This window comes from Euleptes europaea, chromosome 6 (genome assembly GCF_029931775.1).
Source record: "Euleptes europaea isolate rEulEur1 chromosome 6, rEulEur1.hap1, whole genome shotgun sequence".
Taxonomy (NCBI): Eukaryota; Metazoa; Chordata; class Lepidosauria; order Squamata; family Sphaerodactylidae; genus Euleptes; species Euleptes europaea.
This window is the reverse complement of record NC_079317.1, coordinates 19,111,312-19,128,679: the sequence shown is the minus strand read 5'-3', so window position 1 is coordinate 19,128,679 and position 17,368 is coordinate 19,111,312. Positions and strand designations below refer to the sequence as shown.

The following is a 17,368-nucleotide window of genomic DNA, read 5'->3' as shown; positions in this document are numbered from 1 at the left end:
ATGAAGTCCTCAAGACCTGAGTGTTGGATGGAAAAGACAAAATTTTGTGACTTTTTTTAACGGTTTGGCTTCAATGGTTTCTTGGTTTCCTTCTTCCAGCAAAGAGAGAAAAGCACAGAGCGCAACATGTTTCCTTCATACTTTTGTTGTGGAAATTGCTCCCCCCCCACCAGTTAATCATTTAACCATATAGCAGAATAATTCCTTGTGAGTAATTTACAACCTGTCCATTCCACTTGACTCGATGAGCCCCTTTCACAAAATTCCCTTTTCCAGATTCCTCCTGAATATGATTTACTCTTTGTTAGTCTAGCAAAATATGACAGGGTCATTGAGTCTTTCTGAACAGTTGTTTCCAAGAGCTTTTTTAAAGACTTCCCTGCAAATAGGATGAAGGAAATGTTGTCAACAAAGAAGCTTGTCAGGCGGCTGGCCTAGTGCGGATCTAAGATTGGATTAAAAACCAAGAAGAGATATTAATGAAGTTGGAGAAAGCTGACATGAAAAAAGAACTACATTATCGTCTTTGGATGAAAAAAGGTCTAGAGTCTCAACAAGGCAAGATATACAACATGTAATCAAAGACAGTCGATTTACTTTATGGATGAAAAACAAAATGAGGATTAGCCCAACACTTTCACCATTAATGTCTCTACTTGAAACATACTATGATAGGGCAGAGAGAAAACTTAATAATTATATAACATACCAGAATAAAATTAACATACAGAGAGAAATCAAAACTTGGCAGACAACTAAAGAAGAGAACAAAAATATAAAATGGCTCACATATTGTCGAATGATTTCAAGGCTAAGAAAAGATTGCTTAGCTACTGGCAAAATGAGAGAATTGATGGAATTTGAAAGTTTAATTATGAAAAATAAAGACCATCTCTTGGGTAAGATATGTAAGTTGTTACTTAAATATGATACTGAGTTGGAACAAGTCAAACTATGCGTGGTGAAATGGATGCAGAATTTTGGAGAAGAGATTACGATGCAACAATGGGAGTAGTTATGGACTAAAGCGATTAAGTTCACTGCAAGCCAAGCATTGAGAGAGAATTGGTATAAAATGTTCTTTTGATGGTATATCACACCAAAAAATATTCAGAAAATGAATAAGAATACAAATGGACATTGCTGGAAGTGCAAGAAGACAGATGGAACTTTTTTCATACATGGTGGTCTTACAAGAAGATTAAAAATTTTGGGAATGACATTCACAATGAAATGCAGAAAAATTTAAAAGTTAAATTTGTTTGGACTCCAAAACTGTGCTGTTAGGAATTTTATCATCAGTCATTGAAAAAGCTACGGAAGAACTGTTTCGGTACATGACCACGGCTACAAGAGTGATGATTGCCATAAAATGGAAAACAGAAGATTGTCCAGATATAGAAGAGAGGAAGGATAAGTTAGCAGAGTATGCAGTAATGGCAAAATTGACAAGCTATGTGAATAGACAACCCAGTGAAGAGCTCCAAAATAACTGGAAATTATATAGAGCATATGTGTGTCTTAAAACTGAAATGAAATAGTTTAGCTACAAGGTTATACTAAACATACTAAGCAAAAAGTATGTAATGGAACTCAGGTATTATTAATAACTAACAAGAGATTATAAATGAGATAATATGTTTAAGTTTAATTATTGAGTTAGTATAAGGTATATAACTATGGGAGTGATCAAGCAGTATATATTTAATGTGATTAAGCAAGTATAGTTAAATATAGGGAGGATTATAAAATGGGGGGGGATTGGCTATATCCACCCAGGGAAAGTTTGTTATTATCTTGTAGATTTCATGTTTGTAATGTATTGTTTATGTGTAGTTGTTATGCATTGTACGTTTGATTAAAATATTTAAAAAGAGGCTTGTCTTAAATACACTTTCAAAGACTTGGTTCAGATGTAATGACAAAGCATGGTTGATGGTTACATGAATGAGCTCGGGAGATTCTCTTTCTCTCATGTCTTCTCCTCCTCCTCTTACGTGCAGTTCAGTAATAAAATATTGTCGAAGGCTTTCACGGTCAGAGTGCATTGGTTCTTGTAGGTTATCCGGGCTGTGTGACCGTGGTCTTGGTATTTTCTTTCCTGACGTTTTGCCTGATGTTTTGCCTGCCACAGCTGCTGGCGAAACGTCAGGAAAGAAAATACCAAGACCATGGTCACACAGCCCGGATAACCTACAAGAACCAGTTCAGTGATAGTTTATTATTAAATTTACCCATGATTTGAAAGAAAAAGCCCAAACCATAGTTTGTGGTGATGATTTTAATGATGTGTATGTGTGTGTTAAGTGCTGTCAAGTCACTTATGACTCATGGCGACCATATCAGTTATTGCCCTCCAAAACATCCAGTCGTTGAGAACCTTGCTCAGGTCTTGCAAACTGTAGGCTGTGGCTTCTTTTATAGAGTCAATCCATCTCTTGTTGGGTCTTCCTCTTTTCCTTCTGCCTTCAACTTTTCCTAGCATTATTGTCTTTTCCAGTGACTCTTGTCTTCTCATAATGTGACCAAAGTATGATAGCCTCAGTTTAGTCATTTTACCTTCTAGGGAAAGTTCAGGCTTGATTTGATTTGGCGGTCCATGGTATCATTGTTTTTTTGGCAGTCCACGGATTCATGAAGCTGCCTTATACTGAGTCGGACCATTAGTCTATCAAGGTCAGGATTTTCTACTCTGAGTAGCGATGGCTCTCCAGGGCTCAGGTGTTTGCACATTACCTACTATTTGATCCTTTAAAGAGGACTGAACCTGGGAGCCATTGTGTGCAAGGCAGATGCTCTACCAGTGAGCCATAATCCCTCCCAAAGCAACTAATTATAGAGCTGCGTACAAAGGGTGGGAAACGAGGGTTCCCCCCCGTTTGTTGTTCTGTCGGACTGCCCAACTGAGCAACTTTCTGAAGGCAGAGGAACAGGTAGTATTGAACAAAAAAATGCATCCTCAGATAGAAGAAGGACTTTGGGGTTTTAACATCTGTCTATCTCTATGTCATGTTTGTTCACACACTCATTCCTGTTGGCACACTGATTTACTGAAATTCCTCTGGCAATAAGATTAAGGTGTCCAGAATAACTAATTGTACTAAATACGCATCTTGAAAACTAAGTAGCAGACTGTGATACAGCCAAGTAGAAGATAGTAATCTAGCATGGTATTTCAGCATTTTTATTGCGGTGGGTTATTAGCGTTTACGCTCTAATAGAAGAAGTAAATCAACATAATGTCTCATAAAGAGCCATTTAGCGTGCTAGCTGGATATTACTTTTCTGATCATTTTCATAGATAAATTTGTTATCGGAATGAGATGAAAACAGTGTATGTGAGGGCCATTGCATTTGATTAATGAGGTATCTCGAGGATCATGAAATCCAAAGCATAATTACAAATTGTAATTACTACTATCTCTTAAAGTTTTGTGGAATACAAGTCTGTTCTTATTTTTTCTCCTTTTTATTTAAAATCGTTATTTTTTATATGAACTAGCTGTGCCTTTTCAGCTGAGGCATTTGAAAAATATACCTCCCGTAGCAACTGCCTGCATTGTCTTGTGCCTTTGGGAATCATGGTACATGAACAAAAAGTTCAGTTTGGATGTAGGCAGTTTGGCTGGTATTAGCTGAACACTGGTAACCACTGAAGTAAGGCTAAGTGCAGACTTAAACCCACGATTAATGGAGAAGTGATTTGAGAGTAAGAGCCATTTTGCAAGAAGAAGAAGAAAAGGAGGACGACGAGGAGGAGGAGCCAGCATGGTGTAGAGGTTAAGAGCGGTGGTTTGGTGCGGTGGAGTCTGATCTGGGGAACCAGGTTTGATTCCCCACTCCTCCACATGAGTGGCAATGGCTAATCTGGTGAACTGGATTTGTTTCCCCACTCCTATACACGAAGCCAGCTGGGTGACCTTGGGCAAGTTACAGCTCTGTTAGAGCTCTCTCAGCCTCACCTACCTCACAGGGTGTCTGTTGTGGGGAGGGGAAGGGAAGGTGATTGTAAGCCGATTTGAGTCTCCCTTAAGTGGTAGAGAAAGTCGACATATAAAAGCCAACTCTTCTTCCTCCTCTTCTTATATGCCGACTTTCTCTACCACTTAAGGGAGAATCAAACCGGCTTACAATCACTTTCCCTTCCTCTCCCCACAATAGACATCCTGTGAGGTAGGTGGGGCTGAGAGTGTGAGACTAGCCCAAGGTCACTCAGATCAGAGTCCCCTGCTCCAAGCCACCGCTCTTAACCACTACACCATGGTGGCTCTATTAGTAAAGAAAGGTTTGATCTTTCTTGCTTCAATTTGTATGTGAAAGTACAGTTTCCAAGAATTGGGGCTTGGGTATGAAAATCAAATGCCTTGGTAGAGGTAAATTTGTTAATTTTAAAAAAGTTAGTATATAAGGGTTGGAGGGAAGGCAGCATGGCATAGCCCAATCTCGTCAGATCTCAGAATCTAAGTAGGGTCAGTACTTGGAAGAGCGACCATCAAGGAAGGCTGTGCAGAGGAAGACAATGGCAAACCATCTCTGCTTCTCATTTGCCTTGAAAGCCCCTTGCTGGGGTTGCCATAAGTCGGCTGTGACTTGATGGCACTTTACACACACATATACTAGAATTCCGTATTCCCCAGTGAGAAAAACACTGTACTTTAATATGAAATTAAATCTAAAGAGATTAGTGGATTTATGTGATACAATTGGGCATGAATAGGACAGGGATGATAAATGTAGCAATGGAAAATCTTTCATGACCGGTTCCAACGTTTTCAGGAAATTGTGGCTGCCACATATTAATTTATTGCTTTTAATATCCTCCTACTTGGAGAAAGATTATGACTTCAGAAGGTAAGGTACTACCCTTTTACTTTAAATCTACTGTTTACTGCAGGTCTGGGTGAGGAGCTAGCCCAGTTTTATGGGTGAATTTCAATGGCTGTTGAACAAATTTCTTGGAGAGCTAAGGTCTGCCACTTTTCTCTCATCCTGTGCTTTCCTGGCTAGAAAAACGTGTTCGGCCCTAAATATACTGCTGTAGTAAATCTATAGAGGAGGGACAGCTACCTGAAAAAGGTGGGTGATCTGTCCACTTCAGGAGGTGATAATTTGTCCACTTAGAATCACAGAATCATAGAGTTGGAAAGGGGCCCTACAGGCCATCTAGTCCAACACCCTGCTTAATGCAGGATCAACCTAGAGCATCCCTGACAAGTGCTTGTCCAGCCTCTGCTTAAAGACTGCCAGGGAGGGGGAGCTCACCACCTCCCTAGGTAGCTGATTCCACCGTTGAACAACTCTTACTGTAAAAAAATTTCCCCTAATACCCAGCTGGTACCTTTCCGCCCGCAGTTTAAACCCATTATTGTGAGTCCTATCCTCTGCTGCCAACAGGAACAGCTCCCTGCCCTCCTCTAAGTGACAGCCCTTCAAAGTTAAAGAGAGCAATCATGCCCCCCCCTTCATGTCCACTTCAGGAGAAGCACTGTTTGGATGTGGCTTTCTTGAATAATTATGGGCTGATTTTAAATTTTCCTTTCTTGAGCAAAGTGATCAAGCAGGCCGTGGCAGAACACCTCCTGGGATTGGGTTTTCTGTATTAGTCAGAATCCAGGACAGAGACAACAGTGGTTGTCCCCCGCTGGTCTTCACCCGATGGCGGCAGATGGCAACAGAAGGGGCCAGGCGAATTTCCCTGGGGAGAGAGTTCCAGAACTTGATGGTTCAGAAGCTATAGTTAGCGGAGGCTTCAGTGTCTCTTCTTCTGACAGAGATAGGCTGCAGTGAACATATCTCTATTATCCCACCACATTTACTACTTATATGCTTCTGAGGAAAATTGAAGGGTTGATAATTATCTTTAAAAGCCCATCATAATAAGTTGCATGTCTGCCTTTTGGAGTACCACCTTTCATAAGGAAGGAGGACTGTAGTACAATAGAATGGGTTAGGAGGACCTTTTAAGAAAAGAACAGGATTGTAGTATATTCCAATGATTATTGTGTATTTTATCCGGCTCTTACTGCATTGTCTTCTACGTTTATCATTCTATTTTCTGCATTGTTTATGATATAGCAAGTCTGATACCTTTTTCTTTTTGCGTTGTTTTTCGAACTTTGCAATCCTAGTCCCATTGCATTATTTATTGGCTGTTTATTTATTTGGTTGTGCTGTTTGGTTATATGGTTTTATATCATGTGGTCCGCCTTGAGTCTCAGCAAGAAAGGCGGGCTATAAATAATGTTAATAAATAAATGAATGTTTCCCTTGGTTCCTTAAATCTGCAGTGAGGGTGTTACTCCCAGTCCCAGCATTTGCAGAATGGCAACATTTTAGGGCCAAGCTACAAGTTATGTTTTCTAACAAGTCAGGTCCGAGAACCCAGACTTGACTCACTTTCCCCACAACTGCATAGCATCTGCAAAAAACGGCATGTTAAAAATCCGCAGGGGGCCGATTTGACTTGGGAATGTGGTGTGAAGGGAGGAGCGGCTCCTGCCTTCCCCCATGCCATTTTCCAAAGCTGAAATAGCCCGGCAGGGGGAGTTACTTGCCCCGTTTGGAAATGCAAGTGCACGGGATACAGACGTGTTAGAAAACAAATGTGTAAATTACTTGCTTTCTGATTTTTATTCAGAAAGGATATTTTAAAGGGTCCTTCTGAGGTCATTTGTGATCCCTGATGATCATAAATTGTTAAGACTAATCCATATTTTAAAAAATGTCGTCATGTTTCCTTTTAAGGTTTGGGATGCTGTGGACCGAGGCTGTTGCTTAAAGACATACTCTTGCCACTCCTCTGCCGTTCGAGATGCCCAGTGGTCCTCTTCTGGAAGCGGCATTCTCAGCGGGGGCTTTGATTCAATGCTTCATTTAACAGATGTTGAGACAGGTAAGTATCCTTGCCGTTGTGTGTGTTTGCTCGATGTGGGAGGAAGGAGGAGTGGGAAATTTTCATACTAATTGGTGTATTTGACAGAGATCTATGACCTCCCTTACTCAGTGTTGTGTATAAAGACCGCGACGGAAAAAGGCGAACATTTTATCTTAAAAGCTGTTGTGTCAGAGAGACTGCAGCCTTTCTTGGTAACATACCAGCTTTCCTGGGGCAGGGAGGCTTCGATGTGGGAGTAACTTCAACCATGCACGTCCCCACTTAAGGATTTAAGCAACAGTACTTAACAACCTCTACATGGAACTGTTCTAGCAGCTTCATGTAATTCCGTCCTCACCATCAGCCTGCTAGCTTATGTCAGAAACTTTCCTGTGGGGGCCATTGGCTGAGTAAACTGGCCCTCAGAGGGAATAAATTTTAAGAACATTTGACTTGAACATTGAGGTCCGCTGAAATCAATAGGGCTGGTTTCCAAGCAATATGATTAAGGGCTGACATGTAAGCATTTAATTGTGCCTGGCATTATCTTCAGTGATCAGTGAAGGAATGCCAAATGAAAATGGGATGTCCCTAGGCAGGGGCTGGGAAACATTCAACATAAAGCCAGTACATATGGTAAGTTGTACCAGGTGTTATTGGGGTGTGGGGGGGGGAGAAGAGAATTTTGTGTGGATCTGGTATTTCTGTATCATCTAGTTCCACCATTTAGTTGTTCAAAATTGTCACTTGCGTTTAATAAGAGGATGGCCTAGTGAATCCTTTGGTTGCATGATCCGTGGTGCGTGGATCCCATAACGCAGCAGCTCCAGTAGTAAGAAACAGAGGTTATGATACATCCATTCCAGTTTTAGGAATAGTCCCCAGGCAGTGTTCAGCAGTCACACAAACTTTACTCTTAGCTGCCACAGTATTAGGGTTGCCAACTGCAGGATAGGAAATTCCTAGAGATTTGGAGGTGGAACCTGGAAAAGGCAGGATTTAGGGAGAGGAGGGAGCTCAGCAGGGTATCACGTCTACCCTCCATACCAGCCATTTTCTCCAGGGGAACTGATCTCTGTTATCTGGGGATCAGTTATAATTCTGGGAGATCTCCAGGCCTTAACTGGAGGCTGGCAAACTGACATGGTATTGCTGTTTTGAGACTATATGACTATCTCACACGGATTCTTACTTTCTTCACACCTCATGGCAAATGAGAGGAATCCCTGCTTCTCTTTCATCCCCCTTGAATGTGCGGAAGGACTTTGGGGGACGGAAGGAGAGAGAGACAATCATGTAGAAGGTGATTTCGAGTTATTTCAGAACCCAGAAAAAATCTAGCCTTTTTTAATACAAACAGTTAGAGAAGGTGTCTGTTGGAGCGGCAGTAATCAGTTACTTCACATTGTGTCATGGCGTTATGATTATATTTTTTTAAATATTCCAAAATGGCTGCAAGGGATTGCTCCACGTTAAGAATGTACAATCCATTAAATTTTACTCTGGAATGATAACATTTCTAAGTTAGTCAAGCTTTTTCACTTCATTGTGTGTGAGTTTTCCAAATCTGTTTGGCTTGCAGTTGGGGTGGGGGTGGAATTAATGTACTGAAACGTTCTTTTCAGATAAACCGTTTCTTCATTATATCTCCAGGTCATTTTTCTTTTCGCGTCCACATTTCAGTGGTGTTTATTTTTTCTTTGTCGAAGCCGGTTCCTAGCTGAAGCTAATGGGCTGAAATGTCCCAGGGCCTCACAGCAGCGAGTGGTGTGCCCAGTAGTTTTCCTCGTCCCTGGACGTTTGCAGTAATTTATGTTAATGCTGTTTTTATGCTCAAAACCTGTGGATTGTAACATGGTGTGACGGGCAGGAGGCTGTCCTGCCCCTGAAGGGAAAATCAGTCACTCCAATGAGCTGGTAGGTGTGCTGCTCCAACATTCAGTCACCTTCGAGAAGGGGGATGAGATGCTGGAGGGAACACAGGAGAAGGGGGAGTAGAGTTCTGCCTCATGGAGAGAACAGGGACAGCTCAGGTCTGGCTCAGGAAAAATAGCAGACAGAGGGAAGGGTGGCTCTGCCTGGTAGTGCAGCAGAGGTTTTTTTTAGTTCTATCTCTGGGAGAGGCTCGATTGCTAGGCCTGGGTCTGGGGATGACCAGACCTTGCACCATTTAGTCTGACTCTGGGGAAAGGGCAGGCCGGTGTGGGAAGAATCCTGTGCGTGAGAGAGGACTTGTGGCTAGTCAATAAAAGTCTGCTTGGGCCTGAAAGCATTGAAGAAAAGTCAAACTACTCTCTGAAGTCATTACCAGTTTAAATTTTTGTGCCCCAGCCAGGTTTCTACTTTGTCTACCTGGAGACCTGTGCTACTGGTTTGTTTTTTTTAAAAAAACCAACCTGTAAATAAATAAATCTTCTTAGTTGTTTATATATTAATCCAGTCTCAGTGATCTCAATCTCCGTGTGCACCTCAAAACTTACCTCACAGCAGCGAACCCAAAGCCTATACACTCGCTACCTGTAGAACACCTGGAAACTGAGTGGAAGGTTTGTAGTTCAAAATGAACCAAGATCCCAAAAGTCTTATTAGGTTGTGTGCATCTCCTCAAAAAAGGCTTGTCACACATGACATGTTATATCGATGTGCATTTAGTTACAAACACATTGTATAAATAAAGCATATTACATTTTAGTGCATGCTACGTAAAATTTCTTATGCCAATTCACAGGTAGGTTTAAGGGCACGTCCACCCCATTACTCATCAAAGTTACATATATATACTGCATTCTTTTTTTGTTAATGTATAACTTTTTTTTAAGGAAGGCATCTTCAATTCAGGGTAATCTTCCTTTCAGGTAAATACCTTTCAGGGCAGACCAGTAGCAAGCGGGTTGTATACAACAGGGAGGTATTGCTAGCTGCATGGCAATCCAATGGTATTCAGGATAGCATGTGGAATTTCTGCTTGGAGGTGAGACAGGAGGCATTTGGCAGACTAACTGTGATTTCTGAACAAACCGTGGTCTGTTATGTGCATCAGCTAGACCAAGGTAGGTTTGTGGGACAAACTGCAGTTTATTGTGATGTCAGGATGCAGCTGAAGAAGAAGCCAGATATGAGAGGGACGTGTTTCAGCTTCTGGACGGGAATGCCATCTTTCTGAGCCACAAATTGGAGGGTGAGCTCTGCTTAGGGTGCTCAGAAAAAGTCTTCTTCTTTAGTGAAAATGATGGCGGAGAAGGTCCTGTACAAAGAGTAGGGTTGCCAACCTACAGGGACTAGCTGGAGTTCTGCTATTATAACTTATCTCCAGCCGATAGAGATCAGTTCACCTGGAAAAAATGGCTGCTTTGGCAATTGGACTCTATGGCATTGAAGTCCCTCCCCAAACCCCACCCTCCTCAGGCTCTGCCCCAAAAACCTTCTGCTGGTGGTGAAGAGGGACCTGGCAACCCTAACAAAGAGGCCTGTCGGCCATTTTCAATGACAGGTTAAAATATCTGTATTTAAATAGTCTAGTGGGCGAGCATTAATTTCTGACTGTCAATTGACTTTTATAGTAGATTGCTGTTTTATGCCCTTTTGGAGATATTTTATGGGCTTTTCAATGTTATTTATGCACCTCTAGGTGTGCTTTTTAATATAAAAGCAGGGCAGAATAAATAACACGCATCCCGCTTTTGTTCTTCTTCTTTCTTTTTTTTGGGGTGGTTACCTTGTATTTCAAACAAATGCATCAGTAACACTTTCAGGAAAACAACAGCTTGTTACTGGAATTCAAATAGGGCTGCATTCTCACTTAAAAATCGTGAAGACAGCTGGGCCGATTAGGACTGCATTATTGCACCGAACCATTCATTCACCTCTTTCCGTTGCTCTTTGTCAGTGCAGGGTTTATTTTATCTTTGATTAACTTCATTTAGATGTCTCCCAACTGCACCTCTGCAAAAAACCCCACTTTTTCTCTTCTAATTACTTTTTCTTGCAAGCTTGGAGGAATGGTTCCTGCCTCTAAATCAGGCCTGCGCAGCACGAAGCCAGCAGATTGCATTCCCTGACAGCTTAAAAGCAGATTTTCACTGGGTTTCTGGCCCTTTGTGGGACCATCCTCGACTCCTGTTATTTTCATTTGGTTTACTGGATAGGAGACACTGGAGCACAGTGCTGCCAAGGTCATGTAGTCTGGAGATGAGCTGTAATTCTGGTGGATCCCAAGGTCCCACCTGGAGGCTGGCACCCCTACAGCAGGTTTTATGGAGAGGCATCACAGAAATTTTCTAAAAAAGTAATAAAGAACACCCACAAATACTTGACAGTAGTTTGATTCAAAGCCTAAAACAAGGTTATGCCAGATATTTTCCAGAAAGCTTAAAGTTTCCAAGTTATTATTTGCACAAAGCTTAGGCCCTTCCAGCATGGTGGAGCCAGTGTGGTGTAGTGGTTTAGAGCAGTGGTTTGGAGCGGTGGACTCTGATCTGGAGAACCGGGTTTGAATCCCCACTCCTCCACATGAGTGGCGGACGCTAATCTGGTGAACTGAATTTGTTTCCCCGCTCCTACACATGAAGCCAGCTGGGTGACCTTGGGCTAGTCACACTCTCTCAGCCCCAACTACCTCCCAGGGTGTCTGTTGTGGGGAGATGAAGGGAAGGTGATTGTAAGCCGGTTTGATTCTCCCTTAAGGGGTAGAGAAAGTCGGCATATAAAAGCCAACTACTCTTCCTCTTCCTCCTCCTCTTCTTCTTTTTCTTCTTGTTCTTGTTCTTCTTCCTTTTCCTCCTCCTCTTCTTCCTCTTCTTCGTCTTCGTCTTCGCCCCAGCATGTCAGTTGGGAAAAAAATTAACTAGCCATTTTTACAGCGTGTCATAACAGCGTGTCTAGTTCCTAGACCTCAGCAAAATCCGGCATACTAATGTTGTTTTTAAAATTATATTTGTATGTTGTATCATTTGCATAACAGCGAACATTTTAATTAAACTGCCAGCGCTTCATCACAAATAAAACAATACCGCTGCACCTGCGGATTGCTAGCAAAAACCATGGTTATTGGGATGGCACGGGTGCCTGTTTGGTCCTATTACTTCGACGGAAATGCCACTCCGGGATGATTGGAAGCATTTTATTTGGTGCACTGGAGATTGCCCAACGTTAATTTACATTGCAGTTCATGAATTAAATATCGTTTAAATGCATCTCCATCATAAATATGGAGTTTAATAAGCTGTATGTAGTTTTAACCGAGAAATGCAGGTTGTTTAGAGGCGGCCGGATGATTTGGCTGCCCCCCCCGCCCCCATTGTAATTTGTTTGCTACTTCAGGTCTCATCTGACAGTAGAGCATGTGGCTTATAAGTGCCCAGGTAAATACAGTAAAATATCTAGGAATCCAACATTTCAGAAAGCTCTGTGGCAGTAAATTTTGAGATGTTGAATGGGAGACAGTGACAAGACAAAAGGAAATACTACTTTTACTCCGTGAGTAATTAAATTTTGGAATTCACTGCCGGTGGATGTGGCGATGGCCATGAGCACAGATTGCTTTAAGTGGGAATTAGACACATTCATTGAGGAGAGGTCCATTGTCAGGGGATGCCTCCCTGGGGCCAGATTCCTGGGTCGAATCTCCCTCCAGGGTCCCTTGTGTTAGAGCACCAGGGCTGCTCAGCATTGGAGGGGAGGGGTTCTCAGACCACTAGGGTTGCCAGGTCCTACCTTGCCTCCAGTGGGAGCCTCGTGCATGCGACCATGAGGGGCAGCTTCTTGCACGCGCATGAGCATGGCGCGATTCTGTCACTTCCGGGTTTACGTGCGCTCTAGCAGTTCCCCTCCAAAAACTTTATGGGAACCATAGAGTTTTGGGGGAGATTTCTAGAGCGTCGCTGGCAATTCCGGGGTAACCTGGGGCTATGATGCACATGCGCAGCCTGCACAGATCATTGCCCCCCCCCAGCTGGCCTATTTCCACCCTCTGGCTAGCAGAGGGGTGGTGGGCAGCCTGGTGAGTTGGTGGGCAATTACCCGCCCTCACTGGGCAATTGGGAGCCCTTCAGATCACCCTAGCCCTCTCTCTCCAGTCTGCATTCTTTCCCCAAACTTTTGGAGAGGACTCTGGTGCGTCCTCCTCCCAGGTTGTCCTGACCTTCTTTTAAGGGAGGCAGCTACCCCTGTCAGAGCTGTCGTGGCTGGTGGGATCAGAGGTGTGCCAGGGCTGAGGCTGCGAGCTTGCCCAAGTCAGCCTGCTTGCCTCCAGGTAAGTCCAGGGGTGGAGCGTCTCCTCCTGGACTTCCATCAATGGTTAGTAGCCATGGGTAGTAAAGGGACATTATTGCATGCACGCGTTGTGCGCTCGCAAATCGGCCCCCCTACCAAGGCTACCTGTTTGGGAGAAAAGATGTCAAAGGAATGTTTTAAACAAACAAGCAAACATAGCACCCTGGATAGCTTATGAAGTGGGGCCTAGCCACCATTTTCAAGGTTCCTGCTAGCCCTACCTCTATGGTTCTAATTTAATGTTTCCTGCACTTTATTTTGATTATTGAAATATGTTGCTTAGAAGTGGGAACTCAAGCCGTAACTACTTGTACTGATTTGATTGCCACCAACTTTCCCGTAGTATTGCCTTCCATTGACAAAATATTGCTGTGGTTCACCTAGGGTTGCCAGCCCAGCACCTGCTAATGCTGGGAGATTTGGGGAGCAATGCCTGGGAAGGATGGAATTTCAGGGGATGTAACATCACATCCTCCGTGATGCTCTAGGAATTAACCTAATCACTATGGTGAAGACCATAGAGATTGTATAAATTCTCAGAGCATCATGAAGGATGTGATGTCACTTCTGGGTGGAGTGTCAGACAATGTGATATCACTTCTGGGTGGTGCTTGAGGAATCCCTACAATCTCTATGGTCTTTATCATAGAGACTAGAGAAATTACTGGAATCTATGCTATTTTCTCTATTCCTCAAATTGTAGAAAGTGGAACATTGAGGCTGCAGACGGGTTTTCCCTCTGCCATTAGCAGGCAAATGGCAAGCCTAATTTCATCTGAAGTGCCTTCTGTGTGTGTATATGTGTGCGTGTTGGCACAGCAAGGTTTGAGATTGGGCTGCAGTGTTAGGATTTTTCAAAAGTGCTCAGTAAATGTCTTCCTGAAAATTACTAATATACGAAAAAATAGTTGTGTCATTAATGTCAACAGTATCAGAATTGACTTAGTTTAAACATTGCCTAGACCATGAGTCTACCTTTGTCACTCACTCTAGAAGAATCCATTTGAAACCAATAAGTAATGAACTCTGAAGTAATAATCCTTAAGAATTTCCAGCATCAGATGATATGAGTTTTCATACCAATGTGTATGCTTGCGTTTCTTTCTACTCATTCATTTAAGGGTTTTTTAATAGCCTATTTGACTCTATAAAGAATCTGGGTAGGCATTCCTTGCAAACGAACAAGTATTAATTACTGTCATGAATTGTAATTCTTAGGTTCTAGAGGAGTTTTACAGATATCGGTAAGAGCTTTCCTTCCCAGAGCTCTCTTGAACAATCTTCAGACGCCTCTTTAAAGTCCCTGCATTTTAGAACAAGTATCCTACTTCTACACTTTGTGCGTGAGGGTGTTACCTTTAACCAAAAAGACCTGGGGAAGTGATAAATGATAAGGAAATTGATAAAATTTTGTTTTCCATCTTCTCTGACCCCATGCTCCATGTATTATGCCTCAACCTTATTCCCATGTTATAATTCATGCCATCCCCTTTTATTTTTATTTTTTCAATTGCAGTAATGAACCGACTAGTTTTTGAGTCTGAGATACACTGGCACAAAGCCTAGTCTGTTCCCTGAGTACTTTCAACCCTACTCTCAACTGCACTGTTAATAAAGGATTAATTTTTTCCGTCATGGCAGGTGGTTGTGGGCCCAGTGCAACCCTTAAGTTTGTTTGTTTGTGTTTGTTTGTTATAACTTACTTTGGGGTCTGCTCAACTCCCACACTGGATAATTGAAATACTTGTTTCGTTTGGAAAAGGAAACAAAATTCAAGGGTTGGGGTGTGTGCAATTTCTCTTCAAAAGACTTCTTTTTTTAATGCTGTCAAGTCACAGCCAATTTATGGCAACCCGGTAAAGTTTTCGAGGTAAGAGATGTTCAGAGGTGGTTTGCCATTGCCTGCCTCTGTGTCATAACCCTGGTATTCCTTGAAGGTCTCCAACCCAAATACTGATCTTGCTTATCTTCTGAGATCTGATGAGACTGGGGTAGACTCCTAACTAAAAAAAATGGTGGAAATTTGGCACAAATAATATGGGGGTGGCACAAAGAATCTGGAGATTCTGTGTACTTCTTTACACAGCGAGTGTTTAAAATGCAGAATTCATTGGCAGAGGATGTAGTGATGGCCACAGGCATAGACAGCTTTAAAAGGGGATTAGACAGCTTCATAGAGGATCAATCTATCAGTGGCTACTAGCAAGAGAGGAATACTGAAATCTGTTGTTGTATCTTAAACATTATAAATGCATAAAATTTACAATACTCAAATCCTCCAGGAAAGTTACACAAACGGTTTCAGAAATAACAAGTAACTCACACATGTGAAACCTACACACAAAAATCAAGTTATAATCTCATGTACAAGGAAAAGAGGAAAGAAACAGAAGGTGCTATCTTCTCGTTTCGTGTGTCTTCGTCCAATCTTTCCTCATGCACACTGTTTTGCAACTTGTGCTCCCCAAAGCACGTGGAGAAAAAACTTTGAACCTCCTTCTGAAATCTGTCTTCTTGATAAATTAAACCAACACGGAGACCTCCTCCATAATCTCAACTCATCAGATTTCCCAATGTGCCATGGTGACTAACCTCCACATTCAGCAGTCAGCCTCTAAATCCCACTACCAGGAGGCAACATTAGGGGAAGTCCTCAGCCTCTATGCCCTGTTGATGGACCTTCAGAGGAACTGATTGGCTACTGTGTGAGACAGGGTGCTGGACTAGATGGATCACTGGTCTGATCCAGCAGGGCTCTTCTGATATTCTTATGAACGGCTGAGGGTGCAACAGTAACAGGGAAAAGGATAAAAAGCTTAGGGAAGATAAGGGGGAAAGGGCCTTGTGACAGGATAGTTGCACATGGACAGGGTAAATAAAGGGCTGGGGAAACAGGAACTTGGAGGGAGAATAGGTAGAGATCTCAAAGCACCAGGGGGCAGAGATACATGGGTTTGAGGGAAAGAGGCAATATTTAGAAGGCGTGCTGGGGGAGGGGGAATCCCTGTACTCTTTTTTTCTTTCATGTACTTAATTTATACTCCGCCTTTCTCTCCAGTGGGGATCCAGAGTGGCTTTCGTTGTTCTCCTCTCCTCTGTTTTTTCCCCACAACAACCCTTTGAGGGAGGTTAGGGTGAGAGCGTGTGCCTCCCAGACAGAGTGGGGATTCAAACCCGGGTCTCCCAGATCCTGGTCTGACACTCTAGCTATTAGACCACACTGGCTGTCCCTGGCACTCTTTGACTTAGGAAAAGGAGAGTCTGTGCATAGCCAGCGGGATGAGCCAGGACTGAGCAAGGACAGTCATAGAATAGAATCGTAGAATCCTAGAGTTGGAAGGGGCCATACAGGCCATCTAGTCCAACCCCCTGCTCAATGCAGGACAATCCTAGAGATAGTAGAACAAGGCAGTCTGGGGAAGGGTGGCTGGAAAAAGTGCGACAGGAGTAGGAAGTGGGCTTGAATAACAGAAAACTGAGGAAAGTGTGAGAGGAAGTGAGTCTAAGAAAGGCTGTTTCAAGCAGAAAAGGGTCTTGCGTTTATGTGTGATTTTACTCCAGGGCTTAGTAAAAGGATGGGAATGTTTAGTCTGGAGAAGAGGAGGTTGGGTGGGAACATGATTGCTCTCTTTAAGTATTTGAAGGGCTGTCACTTAGAGGAGGGCAGGGAGCTGTTTCTGTTGGCAGCAGAGGGTAGGACTCGCAATAATGGCTTTAAATTGCAGGCGGAGAGGTACCGGCTGGATATTAGCAAAACTTTTTTTACAGTAAGAGTTGTTCGACAGTGAAATCAGCTACCTAGGGAGGTAGTGAGCTCCCCCTCGCTGGCAGTCTTTAAGCAGAGGCTGGACAAGCATTTGTCAGGGATGCTCTAGGCCGATACTGCGTTAAGTAGGGTGTTGGACTAGATGGCCTATATGGCCCCTTCCAACTCTATGAATCTGTGATTTTAAGCGGACAAATTATCACCTCCTGAAGTGGACCCACCTCTTTCAGGTAGCTGTCCCTCCTCTATAGATTTACCACAGCAGTATATTTAGGGCTTAACACTTTTTTCTAGCCAGGAAAGCACAGGATGAGAGAACAAGTGGCATACCGTAGCTCTCCAAGAAATTTGTTCAACAGCCATTGAAATTCATCCATAAAACTGAGCATTAAGCAGGGGGTTGGATGGCCTGAATGGCCCCTTCCAATTCTATGATAATTTGAAGATGAGTTTTATGT

At 42.8% G+C, this 17,368-nt stretch overlaps 1 protein-coding gene across 1 annotated transcript in view; it reads left to right on the top strand.

Annotated features, from left to right (window-relative positions):
* The window catches only part of WDR25 (WD repeat domain 25), a 120,760-nt gene that overhangs the window by 64,645 nt on the left and 38,747 nt on the right, over positions 1-17,368 (top strand). Inside the window, exon 2 of the mRNA XM_056851669.1 lies at positions 6,745-6,892. Within this exon, the coding sequence (XP_056707647.1) occupies positions 6,745-6,892 (148 nt within the window). The remainder of the gene's footprint in view (positions 1-6,744; positions 6,893-17,368) is intronic.